This window comes from Hydra vulgaris, chromosome 15, assembly GCF_038396675.1.
Source record: "Hydra vulgaris chromosome 15, alternate assembly HydraT2T_AEP".
NCBI lineage: Eukaryota > Metazoa > Cnidaria > Hydrozoa > Anthoathecata > Hydridae > Hydra > Hydra vulgaris.
The window spans coordinates 42982501-42999290 of record NC_088934.1 but is presented as its reverse complement, the minus strand read 5'-3'; the positions used below and the strand labels follow the sequence as shown (position 1 = coordinate 42999290).

General features: G+C 26.0%; 1 protein-coding gene across 3 annotated transcripts in view; it reads left to right on the top strand.

The window, feature by feature from the left end:
* LOC136091292 (uncharacterized) overlaps positions 1–16790 on the top strand; it is a 42502-nt gene that overhangs the window by 18411 nt on the left and 7301 nt on the right. The window contains exon 2 of one of the 3 annotated variants that reach the window (XM_065818668.1): positions 15417–16790. This exon is cut by the window's right edge and continues 1461 nt beyond it. In XM_065818668.1, coding sequence (XP_065674740.1) covers positions 15417–16790 — 1374 coding nt within the window. Of the gene's footprint in view, positions 1–15290 lie in introns of all 3 variants that reach the window. The other 2 variants (XM_065818667.1, XM_065818669.1) reach the window with 2 other exon arrangements.

Genomic DNA, 16790 nt, shown 5'->3' with positions numbered 1-16790 from the left:
AATAGATTTCAGGTAATGTTGTCTCATATCATTATCTTTTCATACAATTAAACTTCGATTGATACCGCTACACAAATCTGTTGCATTTCCTCTATCGAAAAGATCACAACCATTTCCATGTATAACTCTATGCACTAATAATAGTGCATTATCTTTACTTAAACTATTAAAGAGTGAATCATAAAACTGAACACACTTTGAATGTGAAACAACATCAGGACACATTACTTAGAAGCACCCAATATGACTTTCTAACATTAATCATTTGCATAAAACTGTAACTTTCTGAAAAACCACCTGAATTAAAACAACTAAAAATGCACAAATCCCAGATATTTTTAAACTTTGAAACCCAGATATTTTAGAAAACTGACATAAAAGCAAACTTTGTGCTATATCAATCAAGCTGTCATCAAGCCAGCCAGATGTGTTTTTTAAAATCTATATATATATATATATATATATATATATATATATATATATATATATATATATATATATATATATATATATATATATATATATATATGATAAAGGTTAGTTCAGCTCACTTAAGAGCATCATAACCCTTTTTGACAGACTAAAAATTTATGGAAGAACATAGGTAAATAAGAGTAAAAGTCAGAAGTAGTCGTGTAAGAAAGATAGCATAAAGATTTAGAAGTTAGAAAAATAGCCTAGAGAAAAGCGTAGAGACATTGCTTTGATGTTAAAATGTGCAATTAGACAAAAAATATTGGATGAAACTTAAAAATATGCAATTAAAAGTAGACATAAAAAATTGTACACCCACAAGAAAACTTGTGGGATTCCCTCTTTATAATATACTTTTACGGCTTTTTACTGAAATTAAAAGTATTTGCTTAATCAAAAGATATTTTTCTTTCCACTAAGTTTATTGAACTTAACATTTAACATTTTAACTAAAAGCATAAAATATATCAAGGAAAAATGCAACATCCAGGAAAATTTGAAAACATTTAAGTTGTGGCTTGTGGTTAAATTGTGTGTAGTGGCGGCAGATTTTTGATAGTTTTAAAGGATGTTTTGTACTTATATTGAATTATCAATGCTTATTGAATTACCAAGTCATATTGTAAAAAAACAATATACCAAAATTTTATGGATTAAGGTTTTTTTCATTTAAGTCTAAACAAGATGAAAGAACACAGAAAGAATGCTAAGTATTCTGTTATTATTTACGATAAACTCATTGTGAAAGATTTTAGCAGAAAGCAAACCAGTGCTTAATCATATTTTCTACGTTTAACCTTTAAATAAACACATTTTATTATACTTAATTAAATAATTACATTATTATTCATTATTATTTTCTTTTTATTTGATACATTTATCCTTACAATGAGTCAAAATACCATTTTCAAAAACACTGAATTTAAATCAATTCTAAATAAAAAAAACAATACTGTTGAATAAAGCTTCTGATCCTGAAATTAACTACTATAAAGAACAAATCAGAAATTTCAATCCAATATACTATGATATAGAATCGGAAAACCTTATTTAAGGTTTTCCGATTCTATATCATAGTATTCATGGGCGATTTTAACCTCAACTTTCTTGAGTATGACGCAAATAAAAAAATAAAAAATTTTTTTAACTGTTTTTTCCAGAATGGTTACATTCCACTAATTAATAAACCCACTCGAATTACCAAAGAAAGTGCTACTGTAATTGATCAAATAATCACTAATGAATTCATAAATACCAAAATTAAGGTGGTTCATACCCCCCAAAAAAATTCAAAGAAGTTTAATAATTTTAAGTGCAATCTTTAGTTGACCTATATAAACCAATGAACAATTTTCAATAAAATAAAAAAATAATATCATATATATATATTTTTTTCCGCCTCATTTATTCATACTTTTGTGCCTAAAATGAAAAAATTTAAATCTGCGATTAAACAAATAAGGCTTGCTTTTTGAACTTAAAATTTTCAGATTGTCATTGTTATGTAGTTGCACAGGAGTTGAAGCAGTTTCAGAAATTTCCTACTTGTTTTACAAAAATTATTACAAAAATTGTAAAAAAAAGGCAAAAATTCAAAAAGGGTGTGTACAAATAAAGCTATAAAATCTAGAAATTTTTAAATTTTGCCTTGGTTCTGCTTCAACTCCTTTACAATACCACTAAAATTATACCCTGAAAATTTCAAATCATTTGGATTATCAGATCAAAAGATATTTAAAATACAAAATCGAAAATACCTTAAAAAAGAAAATAGGTTAAATTTAAAAAACAAAGAAAAAAATGTAATAAAACAATTAATAAGCCCCAGCTGCATAAGCTGGTAGAGTTTCATTTTGCTTTTCATCATCTGCAAATCCTTTCCTAATGGCTCTCAGTTTCTTTCTACGTTCAGTTCCTTTTTAGTACACTTTTTATTCATTAGTTATCCTTTGATTGTCCATTTTAGGAGCATTATTAATTAAAAAATAATTATACGGTATTCCAAGCTCATTATAAACAGATTCCAGTCCAATGACTCCATCATTAAATTCAATAATAGCTGAAAATACAGATAATTCTAGTACTTTCTTAGATACAAACACACTTTTAGGGCACTTTTTCCAAATCACATTTTTCAACGACTCGTTATTATTTTGTGTTTGTCCATGTAAGCATTTGTTAAGCAGTTCATCTTTTGAAAGATCTTGAAATATAGGTGTCAGAAGAGATTTAATAGATAATGGCAACCTTTTTTTTTTTTTATATGTTGAATTTTTAGTAATTTTGAATGATTGCCAGGCACACCACCCATTTATTGTACGTGGACAAAATTGATGACGAGATATTTCATCAAAAATTTCACAATTGTGAAATAAAACTGCCCATAAAGCTTTTTTTATGACATATACATTATCAATATTTTGCCTTATTGCAATTCCAAAATAATTTTGCAATGTATTAATTGCTTTAAGCGTAAGCCTGTCTTTTCCTCCTAACATCATTCCATTGCAAAGAGCTTTTCGCTTATATTCTTGAATCAATATTCTATATCGTGTGCCCATTCTCTTCTGAAAATGTCCAACACATTCCAGTTTTTGTATATGAATGTTATCACCATAAGGTTTTGAAGATGCAACCTCTTTGTATGAAGAAGTATCCCCATCTCTTAAGTAAGACGTATACTTTAACGAATGTTTTTCAATAGAACGCTTAAAAATAACAATGGCACCAGCAGGTGCCATTGTTATTTTTATTCATTGTTATTTTTATTTTTATACTCCATTTTACCTGAGCTACCAATGTGGTTTATTTGACAGTTATGGTTTGCTTTTCATTCTTGATATCCTAGTTTATTGCAATTCTTACTCCACATACTACATCCTTTGCATATTTTAGACAAAACATGGGCATATATACATTTACCATTTTCTAAAGAAATAGCAGTTACGACACCGTTTGCAGATGTATGATCACGCTTTTGCCAGGTCCCATTAACAGATATTTGACAGTCCATTACTGGCTCACATGAGTTTATTTATTTTGAAATTAAACAATGACTTTCTTGCTCTGCTTTAAATGTATAACTATTAGCAACTTTTAGATATGATTTATATAATATATCATTGAGTCAATTATATCGTTGAAGAGAAATACACTGTGGCATATTCATCAAGATGCTAAATTTTTTAATTGACTGATAACCTCTACCAATTTCACGAAAAGCCATTCTAACATTTGTTGCAAAAGGTGGTTCTTTTACTTTATTTTTCTCTACAATTTTACAAGGTTTTGAAGAACGAATTTTTTTATTCCACGCACAAGTTTTACAAAGCAACTTTAGTTTATAGCAAAATCCATATATAATCCGCTTGTCAAGATTGTTTTCAAGAATCAAAATAGAACCACACTCTGGACATTTACCAACATCAGCTATGATATCTTTAAGAATAGCAAAGTTTACAAGAATATTATATTCATCACTTGGAAGATCTATCAAAGTTTTAGTAAATACTACTTATTTTTTTTAAACTTGCAGAGACATTTTCATTGAATGGTAAGAGCTGTATTTTTGGAAGGTCTGCCGTGTGTTGGTTACCACAAAACTTTCTTTTATGTTTCGAAAGAGTTGATCTAGGCATAATTGAATTAATTTTCTCTAAATTTAAACACATTTGATCTATTTTTATTTGGAATATATAACAAAAATAGCAATAAGCAAATGAGAATCACTTGGCAAATGTAAATAAAAAACTATAACTTCACGTGGCAAATAATGTTATTGTAAAGTATGGATTATAAATAAGCATTGCCTTGCTTCGTCAGCTTTAACAAACTTAATAATGCTTATTTAAATTTATCATAAAATTTTTCATAGAAAAAATCCAAAAATAATTTTTATGATTTTTGACCAAAAATCGGGGTATGAACCACCTTAAAACAGGAATATTTAAATTTGATACTTCTGACCACTTTCCAGTATTTATAGCGTCACAAAAGTGCGATAGAGTAATACATGAAACTAATATAAACTATTTTCATAACCTATTATCTTTTATAAATTAGAATCATCTTTTAAAAATTACAAACGCTAAAAACGCATATGTTCCTTAACAAGTTTCAAAAAGTTTATAACAAAGTTTTTCCGGAGACTACAAAATTTGTCATAACAAAAATGCTATTAAATCCTTGGATAACAAAGGGTGTTCTAAAGTCATCCAAAAAAAAGAAACGATTATATAAATTTATCAAAAAAAGAATACTTGAAAATGAAACCAAGTATAAAAACTATAAGTGTCTTTTTGAATCAATTTTAAGGCGTTCTAAAAAATATTGTTATTCTGAACAGTTAAGTAAACACAAAAATGAAACGCAAAAGATCTGGAACATAATTAAAAAAGTAACTGGAAAAAAAAATCTTGATTGGAATAGCCTTCCAATAAATCTTAAACTAAATAATGAACTTATTGCAGATAAATCTTTAATTGCAGAGCAATTTAATCAGTATTTTGTTAATGTAGGTTCTAACTTAGCATCAAAAATAGAAACCACAAAAGTAAAATTTGAATCTTTTTTAAATTCTAATAATACCAATCTAATGGACAATAATGAACTTACGGAAAGAGAACTGTTGGATGCGATGCTTCGTTAAAATCTAAAAAAAGTTTAGGATACGATGATATCATGAGTGGCATCATTATAAAATCAATAAAATATATAACAATTCCACTATTGCACATTTTTAATCTATCCTTTAAATAAGGCGTTTGTCCTGAAAAACTTAAAATTGCAAAAGTTGCACCAATTTTCAAATCTGGTGATGTTTCAATCGTTGTAAACTATAGACCGATCTCAATTCTTCCTTGTTTCTCAAAAATACTAGAAAGAATTATGTTCAATAGATTTTTTTCCTTTCTTAATAGTAATAATATTCTTTACAACAAACAATTCGGATTTAAGTCAAAACATTCCACTGACCATGTCGTTATTCACTTTATTCATGACATGCTTAAAGCATTTGATGAAAAAAAATATTCAGTAGGAGTTTTCATAGATCTCAGCAAAGCGTTTAACACAGTTGATGATAACATTCTTCTAGCTAAACTAAAACATTATGGCATAAAAAACTCAAAAATTGATTGGTTTAAAAAGTTACTTAACAAATAGAAAACAATATATATCGTATCACGAAGGAAAATCAAAACATATGACAGTCACATGCAGTGTTCCCCAAAGATCAATACTCAAACCACTACTCTTTCTTGTTTATATAAACAACTTACACAGGTTTTCTAATATTTTAACTAGGCACCGCCGATTCGTAAAGTCCGCAAAAAGTCAGACCGACTTATTTTGCGGATTAAAACAGTCCGACCGTTAAATATATTACAAACCATAATCCGAAAAATAATTTACGAACTAATAGCAAATTTTTTTTTTTTCGGATTTTCTTTGCTGTTCGGATTATTAATCCGAAAAATTTTTACGAACTGCTAGCGGATTTTTATTTTGCGGATTTTTTTTGATGTTCGGATTATTAATCCGAAAAACTTTTACGAATCAATTTAACTTTAATTCGCTTCGTGAATTATACGAATCGCGTTCCGTTCGCGTCACTATTAAATGGTGTGGTCCAAATAAATTACGTTTTTATTGTGCGCGTCCTATAAATAGTGGATTTCTTTTTTATTTTTAATCATTCCTATTTGGAAATTTTAACTTACAACAATTCGTTCAACAGATAAACAAGTCTACTTCACTTTACATTTATTACGGTAAGCCATTATTATATTATTTTGATTTAAAAGTTAAGAATTTTTCAGTTTTTGCGGGTTTTTTTTTTTTTTTTGTGGATCAAATTCTTTGGCGAATTAATTCGCTTTGCGGATTGCTTCAATTACTGGATTGGTCCGATAAAATTTATATTGTTATATTTCTTCTACTTAAATAGAAATAGAGATAAAAACTATTTTGAAAAATTGTTATGTTTATTTCAACAATTAAGGCAAATAATTAGTTTTTTTGTTAGAAACATTATGCATGCCTCTAAAATATAAATTATTGTTAAGACAAACATTAAGGAAAATTTTCAAATAATTTTTAAATAATTAGTTCTTTTTCGGAAACTGTTTGCATGCATCGCGTTTTATTAAGGCAAATATTAAGGAAATAATATTTGCTTAATATTTTTAACAATACTTTCTGAATATTTCTGAAATATTGAGGCAGATATTTCAATAAAAAGTCCGTAAACCGAAAATGTAATTTGATCCGTGTTTTCGAATTTTTAATCCGAAGAGTAATCCGTATTAATTTTCAGGATGCGTGTTCACAAAATTTTTGTAACTTTTGCGCAGCTCAATTAAGGTTTCGGAAATCGTAAGTTCATGTTATAATTTTGTTATTCACCAATGTTTCACACAGAGTTGTTACGACATAATATGTCTGGCAGATTTGTCGACATATTTTCAGACATATTTTCTGCCGACATAAAATATGTCCCACATATTTTCGATTGACATATTTTGACATAGTTTTATGTCTGAATTATTTTCTGCTGACATAAAATATGTCAGACACATTTTCCATTGACATATTTTGACATAATTTTATGTCTGAATTATTTTCTGCTGACATAAAATATGTCAGACATATTTTCTGTCGACATATTTTGAAATAATTTTATGCCTGAATTATTTTCTGCTGACATAAAATATGTCAGACATATTTTCTGTCGACATATTTTGACATAATTTTATGTCTGAATTATTTTCTGCTGACATAAAATATGTCAGACATATTTTTTGTCGACATATTTTGACATATTTTTATGTCTGAATTATTTTCTGCTGACATAAAATATGTCAGACATATTTTTTGTCGACATATTTTGACATAATTTTATATCTGAATTATTTGCTGTTTGATATTCTTGAAGAAAAAATCAATCTAACAAATATATTGCGCATTTCAACTTAATTTACAGAGTTAAGTAAAAATAGTTTAACAAATTTGTTGCTTTTTTGCAATCAATTATAATAAAAAATTTTTCCTTAAAATTTTTTGGCAAATGAATTATTTGAAAAAATGCTAAAGACTCTTAAAAAAATGTCAACAAAATGTTTTGCAGCAAAAATACAAAAAATACTTATTTTTATTACAAACGAATAACATCTTTAAAATCTCTATGAAAATACGCTTCTTTTGAGACTCAGGTTGACATACTTTTGAACAACTTTTTTTTCGACAATATTAGGGACTTTACCCCAAATACCCCTAATTTTAATAGTATTTGATAGTATTTGATAGTATTAATTAGTATGGATTAGTATTGGCGATTTCCCTTATTAGAATGTAAAAACCATCTCAAGCTGAGTTTTTATTACTGAAAATGGTTTTTATTAATATGACTAAACTTAAAATTATTCTCTTGATTAAAATAATGTTTAAAAAAAACATTTTTAGTTATTTTTAACTAATAGTTGATTCATTCAATAAATTATTCGCCATTTTTGACTTTAAATCGTAAGGAAAACGAAAAAAAATAATTATTCCAATATATATTTCACTCAAAACATTTTATGCAAGTTTATGGCAGTTAATTATGCTGTTATAATGCAATTGTCAATTATTTTTTTGTTAAATAAATCATAACTATTATAACTAAAAGTATATTATTCGTAATTAGTTATAAATTATTACCGGTTAGTCTTCTTAATATGAATTTAATGAGCTGAATATAACTTTTGTGAAATATTTCAAATTCTTCAGCTTAAATGAATTTAATTTGGCACGAATTTTTTGAAATTCTGTGAACCGTTTTTTTGAAATCTTTTGAATTCAATTTTTCATAATGAAATCTATTTCAGGATCAACTAATAATTAAAAATAACTGTAAAAGTTTTTTTTTTTATTATTATTTTAATCAAAGAAATATTTTAAGTTTAGTCATACTAATAAAAACCACTTTCAGTAATAAAAACTCAGCTTGAGATGGTTTTTACATTCTAATAAGGGAAAGCGCCAATACTAATCAATACTATCAAATACTATCAAATGATGCCTCAATACTAGTTAATATTAGTCAATACTATCAATGTCAATATTAGTCATAATCAATAAATAAGTCATAATCAATAAATAAGTCAATATTTTATGTCAGCAGAAAATAATTCAGACATAAAATTATGTCAAAATATGTCGACAGAAAATATGTCTGACATATTTTATGTCAGCAGAAAATAATTCAGACATAAAATTATGTCAAAATATGTCGACAGAAAATATGTCTGACATATTTTATGTCAGCAGAAAATAATTCAGACATAAAATTATGTCAAAATATGTCGACAGAAAATATGTCTGACATATTTTATGTCAGCAGAAAATAATTCAGACATAAAATTATGTTAAAATATGTTGACAGAAAATATGTCTGACATATTTTATGTCAGCAGAAAATAATTCAGACATAAAATTATGTCAAAATATGTCGACAGAAAATATGTCTGACATATTTTATGTCAGCATAAAATAATTTAGACATAAAATTATGTCAAAATATGTCGATAGAAAATATGTCTGACATATTTTATGTCAGCAGAAAATAATTCAGACATAAAATTATGTCAAAATATGTTGATAGAAAATATGTGGGACATATTTTATGTCGGAAGAAAATATGTCTCAGACATATTTGACAGATAACAACCCTGGTTTCGCAGCATTTCCGTAAAGTTAGGTTTGCCGTAAAGTAACCATAAAGTTAAATTAACCGTAAAGTTAGGGTTGCGCATGAGTTGCGCTGAACTTTACGCAAAAACTTACGCAAAAAACAACTAAGCTGATTTTTTTTTTGAATGAACCAAGTTTTCTTAATTTTATAAAACAAACTTTTCTAATATTGAATTCATATAATTTTTAACTAATTTAAATTAGAGGTTATTACTAATTAATATTTTTTACAGCCTAATATAATGATAATAATATTTTTATAAGACTCTGCTATAAAAATTAAATGTTTTTTTTTCAATATACATTTAGTAAAAAATATTACTATGAAAATCAACATCTCAAAGAGTTTTCTCAAAGAGCATCATCAACATCTAAAAGAGTTTTCTCAACAACAGGGAATATATACAGCTCGAGAAGAACCAATCTTTCAATCTCAAAGGTTGAGATGTTGGTATATATGATAGAAAATACTAAGCATCTCAGCAAAATTCAAGACATTGAGTGGCAAGAAATGAATTTGGAAAATGATTCGTTTTCAGTGTGATTTTGAATTTTTTCTTGTCTTAACATGAAAATCATTTTGTTTTATTGTATATTTGAATACTGTAAATAAATAAAAATGAATCTTACTTCAAAAGCATTCTTTATTCTGAATCCGTATAAATCCGTAAAAAAAATATCGGTTCGGATTCCAATTCGAAAAAAAATTTTCGAATTGCAATCCGATCCGAAAGTATCGAATCGGATTGCAGTCCGAAAAAATAATCTAAAAAAATTTTAACGAATTTTTTTCCGATACATTACTTTCGGATCATATCAATTCGTAAGTAATTTGAACCGTTCAGCATAGATAGTTTGGTGCGCAATCCGACAATCCGATAAACAGTAACGGATCGGCGGTCCCTAATTTTAACTTCAATTTTATTCGCCGATGATACAATATATTTTGCCTTTTAAATAATGCTACAATACCAAAATGTATAAATAAATATTTACATGACCGGGGCAAAAAGAAAACAAAAATAGCATTATCACTAAGCCTCGTAGTTTACATCGTATTTTTACATCGTATTTATATGCAGAATTGTTTTATAAGACAAATGTTTTATAATATTGTTAAAAATTAATTGAAATATATTTTTTATTTAATTAACAAAAGCCAAAAAACAAAAAAAAAAAAAATGATACAATTTAATAAAAGACAATAAAAACAAAATAAAACAAAATTAAATATAAGAGCTGATTTGAAATAAAGTTATAAAAAGAAAAAAACAAAAATGTGAAAAGTAATTATATTGATTGTTAATCAATAATTATTAATAGGATTAAGAGATATTTTTTACACTGTTTAAGTTAATAATAACAAGAACAGAAAACAGCAAACTTGGTAGCTTGTTCGCATAAAGGAAATTAAAAAGATAAATAGAAAAATAAAAACCAGAAAATAATAAAAATAAAAATAAAAATTAAGTTAAAAGAAAAAAAAAAAAATTTAAAAATAACTTAGTTCATTGTCAATAAGTAAGAAGTTTTTGTTTTAGTTTTATTTTAAACTTGTGAAAAAAAGCAGTAGTTTTAATGTCGTTATTAAAGTTAGAGTTCCATAACTTGGGTCCTCTATTTGCAATAGAAAATTTGGTGGCCTAATAATAGGTCTTGGGTTGAATGTAGTTTTGATTTAAAAATCTAGTAGAGTAAATATGATTTATTTTGTTAAAAAAGGTATTAAATATTAGAGGTGTCATTTTATTATCAATTTTGAACATTAAAGTAAGTATCAGATAAATCTTTAGCTGATAAGCATTGAGTATATTTAGTTTATTAAATAAACCTTTTGAGGGCGTTAAACTGTTTACGTTTGAAATAATTCGTTTTTGTCTACTAAGTAGATTTTTATCTTGGTTGTGTTGGTGCTGCACCATGCTATGTTCCCATAATTAAGGTAGCTGTGAATAAAAGAACAGCATATGTTTTTTAAACAGTTTTGGTTTAAATACCTTTTAGCTTTATATAATAAGCCAATATTTTTTGATATTTTGTGTTCTATTATACTTATGTGTTTACGCCATGAAAGATTTTCGTTTAGAAATACTCCTAAGAAGTGCTTTCTTTTTATATTAGAATTATCAATACAAAGATAAGGAAATTTAAACGGAATAATTTTTTTTCGTGGAGTCTATGAAAAAGAGTGTTTTTGGTTTTACTTATATTTAAGGATAGTTTATTCGACTTGAACCATTCAGTTAAATTTGTGAGTTCCTTAATGACTGTTTCAAATAAGAAGTTGATGTTACTATTAGAGTAAAACAAGTTACGTATAAAAAAAAAAAAAAAGTTGTATGGTCAGTCTTCCCTTAATTTTAAATTATGAGAAGACTGACCATACTATTGAGTGATTTAAGTAACTATGCTTGCAAGTGTAGAAATTCCTTTAGATGTTATTTACACTACTTTATCATGCTAATATGAACAACTGGTCCGTTTATTCAAAATTTTTTTGCTCCAGGAAAACTTTCCTTGAACTAAGAATTTAAACTAGGTTATAAGGTAAACTGTTATATTATTTTGGGGGTAAATTATCATTTAAGCTGGGTTATGAGGTAACTATACCAATTTAAAAAAAAAACATGCTTTAAGAACTTTTTGAAATGCGGATCACTTTTCACACACAAAACTTTCTTTTTAATAAGTTCAAAATACTCAGCTTATTTCAACTTGACTATTAGCAGGTTCTTATGTTTATGCTTGAAGATGATATTAAAATGTCACCCAATTTTATTTAATTAATTTAAATTTTAACTAAAAATAATAAATTATCCGCATCCAACACAAGTTTCAAAAAAAAATTATTAACAACTAAAAACAAAACATTTTTCTACTTAATTCTCGATTGCAATCCAAGGACCTAAATTATTTGAACACGCTATTGAACAATGAGTTAAAAACTATTTCTTTCCTTAATCAATTTAAAACAAACCTAAACAAAAACCTTTGATGAATGACAAAGAGTTAAACTTCTTCTGAAACATTTAAATAGAAGTAATTACTAGCTTTTATGCTTGTTTTTTACTACATTTTTGATATTTTTAATTTAATTTAGTTTTTTTTTGAACATCTGATATATAAAGAATCATAGCAATAGAATGTTTTATTTATCTTAAATTTATTCATTTTTAATTCGAAGTCTTAAGAAATAAAAGTTTAAAAATATATAGTCCTCCTATATTTGTATTTCAAAAATCAAATCACTAAATCAAAGAGTAGTTTAAAGAGCATTATAAAGTTTATTATCAAATTTATATAATCCAAGTTATGTAATCTTTACTTAGTAGCTTTAAACAAATTCCAGCTATCTTTAAATTTGTGTTATTTTTTTAAACAAATTTCTAATCTTTCAGCCATAGATTCAAATCACTGATTTAAATTGATGTTACGATTATTAAGTTATTTTGTTATCACCTTCTTATGCTATATTTTCAATCATGCGAAAAAGCCTTCCAGTTATTTTAATAGTTAAATTTATCATCAATGTTTTAGATGTTCTGTAAAATATCATCTACATCTTTTTTTTAAGATTGTGGATTATGTAGAAATCTTAATAAATCAACAAGACCTTTGTTTCTTTTTTGACATATTTTTTGACTCTTTAAGTTAGGGCATGTTTAAATTTTTGGCTAAATACCAATCTTGAACACCCAGTTTTTTAACCATAAGTTTAAATGTATCAACAACTTTTATTAAAGCTAAATTATTTCAAAAGCTAAGAAAATTTGTTCCAGACTTTTTGGTAAATTTAAAATCTATTTTAATTTACTTAACATTTGCTTTTTAAAAATTAAAAGTCTTTTATGGTTTAACTGCATTTTCAACTATAAAAAGTCTTTGAATCATGATCATAATTGAACTCCAACAATTTTTTGAATTCTATATTATTACTAGCTCCTTTCCAAGCTCATAATTACAACAATGTTTTGAAGTATCTATTTTTAAATGAGACTTTTTTAAAAGTTGAAAGAAATACAATTAGAACTTTAACTTTATGAAGCTGAGGAACAAGATAAAGAATTTGATGAATAGTTTTAATTTCTCATTCTCTCTGATTTAAAATTAATGAAGCATTTATTGAGGTGAAAATTTATATTCATAAATCTTCTGCCATGTTTTTGATAGTCATCCAGATTTAAATTGAACTTGAACACTTTTTTTATTTATTGTGAATTGAAAGCGACATTTTTATAATGCAGTTCAACTTTTTTATTTAAAATAATATTGCGGATTTTTTTCTAAATCACTTATTAATTTAACAGTAGAACCTTTGAAGCCAGCTTTAATTGAGGAGGATTGAATATGTGTTGTATCTGTCCAGAAATCCTGATTCGAATAGTAGTAGTTAACTGAAAGTTATGTAACTGCGAACGTAGTTGCGTTAAAGACAAGTAAATTAAAAGCACTTGCAAAAATAACATATGTTTGATTACTTAATAAAACTTGATTTTTCAATTCTGCATCAATAGACTCTCTAAAATATGCGTTCTGATCAAAGTAAAATATTTTACATAAAATACTACAAAATAAAGTACAACTACATTTTGGCTTAGTTCAAGATCTTTGTAAAGAAAAACTAGTTTTTGATCATCGGTTACTTAGTGGACTGTTAGATGCAGCCGCCAAGTGGCTGGTAGATGACTAGCCACTATATTATATGCTGAAAGGTTATTACATGGCCACCTCTTGCAGATGCTACTAAGTAACCAAAAATTTAATGAACTTCTTAAAATGCTCATATAGTTCCACTGCAAATCCACTATAAAAATGTTTAAATTCAGTGATTATAATGATAACTCAAAAACCCATATGACTATATTGCTCAAATTTGAGAAAGACGATCTATGTAATGAAGAACATTTCTACTAAGTATAAAGAAAATCTGAGATTGTGGATAACCTTTTTCCGATAAAGATATGTTACTATTTTCTCATGGAATACCCCAGATCCTTTTAAATAAAAAGCAAAAAACTATGCAAGTGGTTCGAACATTTTCAAGTCAACTTTTTTCAATTTTAGTAACTGCAAAATAAAAAAGTGAAATCTAATTGTCACTTTTGATAGTTTTAAACTTAAATCTTAGATTATCCAAGCATGATTACTGCAATTATAACTTGACCAACTGCAAGTTAAGCATATTTTTATAATTATTTTATTTATTTGCATAGTAAGTTAAACTTTAAATTCAATTTACAAATGTAAAATTAAAAAAAAATTAATTTAAACTAATTGTATACATTGAAACATAAACAAATTAGGGATGTCTTACAATGAATTATTTTAAAAACCTATTGATACGTTTTTAAAATTAATTCAAGAAGCCCACCTTGGCTGATCGGCCTGTTAAATGAATTTTCAAAACGTACATATTTCAGGGAAAATGATAAACAGTCTGGATTTTGACTTTGTCTACGTTTTTTTTTAATTGCAGAACCCACAAAATTTAGATTGTTTTTCAGTTAAAAACTAGACCTAGTTCAGTGGCATAGTTAGGTTCTAAGACAAAATCATCCACGGCTTTTTAACATTTAATATAAATTACATATATCTTATTTAATATAAATTAGATATATATATATATATATATATATATATATATATACATATATATATATATATATATATATATATATATATATATATATATATATATATATATATATATATATATATGTATATATATATATATATATATATATATATATATATATATATATAATACATATATATATATATATATATATATATATATATATATATATATATATATATATATATATATATATATATATATATATATATATATATATATATATAAATATATATATATTAAATATACATATATAATAAAATATATCAAATTGTTTGCTACTTTAATTTGCTTTCTACTGTGATTTTGATTTGTGTATTATGCAAAACATGCTATTAACTGTTAAGTTGAGCCTACATGACGCTGCGCGTGGTTATAAAGTCATGTCAAACAATAAATTGATAGGATTCAATGTTTTTTTGTTTCAACTTGTTACAAACTAAAATTTTAGGTATCAACCATCCGTCAACAATGAATACAAAACAAAATATCGCAAACTGTTTGGAGGAAATGGGAAAATACAACGAAGCTTTAGAAATTTATTATTCTGTTGATAAAATACAAACTGATATTTTAGGTAAAAAACATCCAGCTACAATGACAACAAAACATAATATCGCAAGCTGTTTGTACAAAATGGGAAAATATAACAAAGCTTTAAAAATATATTGTTCTTTAAATAAAATACGAACTAAATATTTAGGTATCAACCATCCCTCAACAACAAATACAAAACATAATATCGCAAGCTGTTTGTACAAAATGGGAAAATATAACAAAGCTTTGGAAATTTATTATTTTGTTGATAAAATACAAACTGCAACATTAGGTGTCAACCATCCGTCAACAATGAATACAAAACATAATATCGCAAACTGTTTAAACAATATGGGAAAATACAAGGAAGCTTTAGAAATTTATTATTCTGTTGATGTAATAGAAACTGAAATTTTAGGTATCAACCATCCAGATACAATGACAACAAAACATAATATCGCAAACTGTTTAACTGATATGGGAAAATATAACAAAGCTTTAGAAATTTATAATTCTGTTGAAAAAATACAAACTGAAATTTTAAGTATCAACCATCCGTCAACAATAAATACAAAACATAATATCGCAAACTGTTTAACTGATATAGGAAAATATAACGAAGCTTTAGAAATTTATTATTCTGTTGTTAAAATGCAAACTAAAATTTTAGGTATCAACCATCCAGATACAATGACAACAAAACATAATATTGCAAACTGTTTGCACGAAATGGGAAAATATAACGAAGCTTTAGAAATTTATTATTCTGTTGATAAAATACAAACTCAAATTTTTGGTATCAACCATCCAGATACAATGCCAACAAAACATAATATCGCAGGCTGTTTGTACAAAATGGGAAAATATAACGAAGCTTTAGAAATTTATTATTCTGTTGATAAAATACGAACTAAATATTTAGGTATCAACCATCCGTCAACAACAAATACAAAACATAATATCGCAAACTGTTTAAACAAAATGGGAAAATATAACGAAGCTTTAGAAATTTATTATTCTGTTGATGTAATAGAAACTGAAGTTTTAGGTATCAACCATCCGTCAACAATGAATACAAAACATAATATCGCAAACTGTTTAACTGATATGGGAAAATATAACGAAGCTTTAGAAATTTATTATTCTGTTGATAAAGTACGAACTGAAAATTTAGGTATTAACCATCCAGATACAATGACAACAAAACATAATATCGCAAATTGTTTGCACGAAATGGGAAAATACAATGAAGCTTTAAAAATTTATTATTCTGTTGATAAAATACGAAATGAAATTTTAGGTAACAAACATCCAGATACAATGACAACAAAACATAATATCGCCAGCTGTTTGTACAAAATGGGAAAATATAACGAAGCTTTAGAAATATATAATTCTGTTGATAAGATACGAA